The sequence below is a fragment of the Cotesia glomerata genome, linkage group LG6, assembly GCF_020080835.1.
Source record: "Cotesia glomerata isolate CgM1 linkage group LG6, MPM_Cglom_v2.3, whole genome shotgun sequence".
NCBI classification, from domain to species: Eukaryota; Metazoa; Arthropoda; class Insecta; order Hymenoptera; family Braconidae; genus Cotesia; species Cotesia glomerata.
In genome coordinates, this window is record NC_058163.1 from 6,156,621 (window position 1) to 6,162,278 (window position 5,658).

The 5,658-nt window shown below is 27.3% G+C and overlaps 1 protein-coding gene across 1 annotated transcript; it reads right to left on the reverse strand.

Annotated features, from left to right (window-relative positions):
• Positions 1-389: 389 nt before the first annotated feature.
• LOC123267180 lies at positions 390-2,640 on the reverse strand. The gene is made up of 2 exons (XM_044731722.1): positions 2,410-2,640; positions 390-1,166 (listed from the first exon to the last, which is right to left on the reverse strand). The coding sequence occupies exons 1-2, from the start codon at positions 2,419-2,421 to the stop codon at positions 543-545; spliced, it is 636 nt and encodes a 211-aa protein (XP_044587657.1). The 5' UTR covers positions 2,422-2,640; the 3' UTR covers positions 390-542.
• Between the last annotated feature and the right edge of the window lie 3,018 nt (positions 2,641-5,658).

A 5,658-nucleotide genomic window follows, 5' to 3' on the forward strand; every position in this document is an offset into this window, starting at 1 on the left:
AGAAAGTATGGGAACTAAATTCGAGATTTGGAGGCATGAATGAGATGCAAAGGTTATGAGAGGCGTAGGGGAGCTCGTCGATGTTGTAAATTCTGAATTTCTTAAAGTAATTGGCCGAGAAATTTTTAAATCTAAAAAAAAGTTAGATCATTCTAAATCTTTTTTTTTTTTCATTCAAAAACAAAAGCTTTAAAAAAACATCAAAATTGTGTAAATTTGAAACAAATTGATTTTTTTTGTTGGATTTTCTCAATCTTTATATTGTTGAAAATCACCTTTAAAAATTTTTTTTCAAAAAATTCGAATTCTAACAGTGAAATTTTTTTCAAACATCCGCTATTTTTTTTTTGAAAATTATTATTATTATTTATTGTTTTAAGACCATGGAATCCTTGCTCCTTGCAGCCCTCCAAAATACATTACAATAAATGTAAATTAACAAAAGTTGTGTATCACAGATATTATTAATACATTATCATAAATACATCAATACATTATTCCATCATCAGATAAAAAACATTTCATTAGAGATTGTAATCAAATTAAGCATTCTTTTCACTCAATAAAAACTCAAAGCATGCTTTACGGAAAGCAGGAAAAGTTGGTTGTGAGGTGCAGTATGAAGGTAACCGATTCCATACTCTAATCGCACTTAATAAGAAAGATTTGTCATATTTGGTACTGTGACACCCTGGTACAACAAGCAAATCATTCCGTTCATCACCCCTGCGGGGCTTAGACTCACATATTTGCAAATTATTGCCAATAAGTGGCTTTTGCTCTAAATAAAGCGCTTTATAAATTAAACACGACATGAAAAAACTCCTCCTACTTCTTAGAGTTAACCAACACAGTTCTTTGTAGTACCTCGTAACGTGTTCAAATCTAGATACTTTAAATATATACCTAACACAAGCATTTAGTTTGTGTTGCAATCTAAGTTGTTGTTGACCTGTTAAATCAGTATACACTGCTGCACAATAATCGAATACTGGAAAAATCAAGGTAGTTATTAGTCTTTTCCTAACTGAAAAACTTGTGGTAGATTGTTTCGTAAGAGACCTTTCTTTTGAAGATGCCGTGTTTTTTTTTCTCATATTCACCGATCTTGAGATTATCTGTCCACTATGGGACAGCATTTTTTTAAGGTCTTGATTTTGGGCCTCCTGGATAATTGTTAAAAAATTAAATTAACAAAAACAAGTATTTTTGTATTTTATAAGCTACAAATATAAGTTTTAAAAAAATGATTGTAATATCTTAAACAGGCCCGGAAAAAAAAAATATTGAAAATTATGCATATTTTGGCCTTCCAAAGTCACCCACCTTAAGGTGCACGCATAGCACGCTATAAAAAAAATTGATTAAATATTTAATCTTTTTCAATAAAAAAGTACTTTTCCCAATTTCCCTAGTAGAAATATTCGAGTTTTCACTCGATATAAACCAGTAACTGGCCAGTGATATCGAGTAAAAACTCGAAATCGCGCCACCTACAACTAAGTCATAAACATTGGTTACACCGACACTGTATCTTTACTAGTGTGTGTGTCTGTTTATTTTTTTCTGTTAACCTGTACGCGTCGTTGTTTTAAAAAATATTAAAAAACAGTGTGAATTACAAGCTGTCGGAGTAATTTTGAGTAACTCAAAAGACTGGGAAGGCAGTAGAAAACCTAAATAAATATTTTTTTAATTTTCTCCAATTAAAAACAATGACTTTATTGTTAGATTTATTGTGATTATTCTATTAGTCTAATGATGTTATTTATTTTATAATATAAATAAATATAAATGAAACGTTTATATCATATCGTTTATTAACATTATTTTTATTTTATTTGACAATTTTTTATAACCCTTGATAACCTCAATATTCAAAATTGACAGTTTCACTGAAGCCGCCATGTTTTGCTCGATCTCTAGTAAAACTGGCCAGTTACTTGACAGAAACTCGATATTACACTGGCCAGTTACTGGTTTAAGTCTAGTCAAACTGGCTAGTTACTGGCTAAAAACTCGATATCATTTCTACAAGTGTTATAAAGCCTATAAATTAATATAATAACAATATTCCATTGATAACAACAATATGTCAAATATTAATTATCTTTTATGAGTGTGGTAAACTGCATAAAATTTTTTTTTAACCGGTAAATATAGCTCATATAAAATTTGAAAAGTATTTCTCTGACTTATAAATAGTAAAGCCGCGACCTAGCGTTTCACGATTATATTTTTCTCGTGAATTTAACAGTAAATTTAAAAGAAAATTTTTTACGGCGTAAATGAAAAATGAAACGGACAAAAAATAATCGGCATATATCGAATCGGACAAGACATAACCATCACTTATACTTGTAATGCTAAATGTATGTGAATATGAAGCAAAAAGAAAGTTAACGTCACCTGATTTATCATCCTAGGCACTTGGACGTTTACATGTCGCACGTGCCGGCCATATGTATAATGTCGTGTTGAAGTTTATACTTTCAGACACGTTCACACTCCAGTCAATCGTCCAAGTTTCGAAGAATTACTGATGCTTATATGCCTCCGAGCATAGAGATTTTGTTTCATTCCATTGCTGTATACTTTTTAAATGGAAGAATCAGCGAACATTAAATAAAGTCTGAGATCATCGGCTCTATGCTCATGTATGATATTATTATTATTATAATTACACATAAATGATATGATGATTTCACTTACTCTGACAATTGATTTTTAAATCAACACATACACACATCTTTTCTTCATTACTCTCAATACAACTCGCGTACAATGATTAGCTGATGATCCAATAAATATAAATAAGTGTTCAATAACATTGAACATTAAATACGTTGAATAATTGACTCAACATTACGTTTGACTAAATATGTACGAGCTGCTTCAATACCTTGGTCACTTTTTTTGTTCTGGACATTGTGTACCGTCAGTTCGCTGTTACGTAAAATAGTGAGTGACATTTCGAAGAGGAATAATGACAATTGTAATCAATAATCATTATTAATTTATTTTTGTATGTAGTATGTGGTATTTTTAGGATTAAGATTAATATTAATATTTAAATAAGTGCTTGTGGGTATGTAATTGTTGGAGGATTTCGTGTTTTATGTACGGAAGTTTGTAGCCCGCTGACAAAGATCGCAGTGATTTATGGCTTTTTATACTTGATGGATTAATTAACCAGTTTTTAAGTCATCGTTGACTATGTTTGGTGTTTGTCAATATATTATGGATCGATGATGGAATTTTTTTGAAGAGTGAAAGATTTTTTTAGTTTGTGAATATTAAAAAGGATAGTTTGATATAATTTCACTGAACATATGGACTAAAATTTTATTCAAGAAATACCGTAAAAATCACTGTAATTTTGGGAGCTTTCGCAATTCTTGTTGTAATTATGATTTTTTTAAAATAATTATTGAAAAATGCAACGTAAAATAATGTAGAAAAATATAATCAATTTATACTGTGGTGTATCGATGAAAAATAATATACACAAGAAATTAATAAGATGAAAAATTATTTTTTATTATTTTGATATTTAAAATTACAGTACACTGAGAGAAAAATTTTCTTTTGAAAAAAATGAGTTTTTTTTACTTAAAAAAAAAATAGTTTTGATTTTTACAGATAAGAAGTAAAATTGTTATAAATTTTTAATAAATTAATTTTTTACAACAACATTGCTGATTTTTTTCAAAAGAAATTTCTTTTCTCAGTGTAAGATTAAATGTAAAAACTGCTGCTAAATTTACCGAAGTCTTCAGTTAAAATTAACCGACCAACGGACGTTTTCTCAAATCCTTATAACTTTTAAAATTTTATTCTGAAATTTTATGAGTATATCCTTAAATAGTTCTATAACCGATTTATGAAAAAAAAAAAATAAATAACTAAATTAAATTTTTTGAAGCCTCTACAGATATTTTCCCTCTTAATAATATTCGTAATATTTTGTAACTAAAAGCTATCATTATATATATATATATATTGTAAAGGGAAATACTTTTAAAAAATAAATTAAATCAAAAAACTAATTAAATATTAAATCTTATCAAATTTCAATCTACTTTTTCCAAAGTATAAAGCTTATAAAATTCATAAAAATACTATTCCATTAATAACATTATGTCCAATAACTTCCATTCCTTGTGTGTGGTAAGCTACAGTAAGCTTTTTTTATTTTTATGGAGAATCCAGTAACTTTAGCCTACAACAATTTTTAAAAGTATTGCTGTTACTAATAAATTTATTTTTTATTTTTTAATCGATTTGAAAAATCGATTTTTTAGAAAAATAAATCCGAACAAAAATAGTTTCAATGTAAAAAAAATCGCGCCAAGTCCACGTTCATAAGACTATTAAGAAAAAAAAATTTCTTATTTCTTTACAAAAAGATATAAAATAAAAAAAATCCAAGTAACCGATATGATTGTATTTGATTTTCGGAAATTAAAAAAAATTTTATTGTAAATTTAAAAATTAAAAAAAAAATTTTGGAACGTATTTAGTGTGCGTGGTTGCAAAATATTTTACTTTTAATGAAATTTGTAAAATCTATTTACTAGGACTTTAAAAAAATTGAAATACACAATGACGCACACCAAGAACGTTCCAAAATTTTTTTTTTAATTTTCAAATTTACAATAAAATTTTTTTTAATTTCCGAAAATCAAATACAATCATATCGGTTACTTGGATTTTTTAATTTTTTTATTTTATATCTTTTTGTAAAGAAACAAGAAATTTTTTTTTCTTAATAGTCTTATGAACGTGGACTTGGCGCGATTTTTTTACAGTGAAACTGTTTTTGTTCAGATTTTAGTATTTTTTGTAATTATAATAAAAATTTACAATTGGTATCAACTTAAATCTCGCGTTGGCTGCATTTTTTATAGCAAACTATCCTCTTGAAGCTACAGTTTATGTAAAAACAATTCCAGCGCACCCTGGCGGATGTAGATGCAAGCCGTGAAATGTATTTTTTTAACTGTAGTTTCCCATCTATTGAAAGATTACCATGCATTCTCGAATTATTTAGTCTGTGGCATGTCACTTTTTACATAAAAAAAAAGTCAGGATCGAAATTTTTGAGCTTGCTATAGTTTGTTCTGATAAAATTTAATAATTTCAAGTAGATTAATTATTATAATTGAATATAATTAATTAATATCAGTAAAATAAAGCATGAATTACTGTTATAATATAAAATTTAGGAACAAGAAGTACCGTAGAATTAAATAAAATTTTGCAACCTCAAAATACCATTCTGCTTACAGTAAACATAGTCGGTAGTCTGGCGCTCCGTTTAGAACGGATTTGAACGGAACTTGGCGCCAGATTCTACCGAATCTGTGAATAGTAAAAAATTTTATTAAAAAAAAAACTTAACGTTATTGGATTTATATTTTAATTATGCACTGATAGAAGGATTTGTTAGTATTTAAAAAGATTTCTTTGTATTTAAGAAATCATTTCTTAAACATCATTTCTTAGTATTTAAAAAATATTTCTTAAATACAAAGAAATATTTCTTAAATACTAAGAAATATTTTTTAAATGCTAAGAAATGATGTTTAAGAAATGATTTCTTAAATACAAAGAAATCATCTTAAATGCTAAGAAATCCTTCTTTCAGTGTGATTT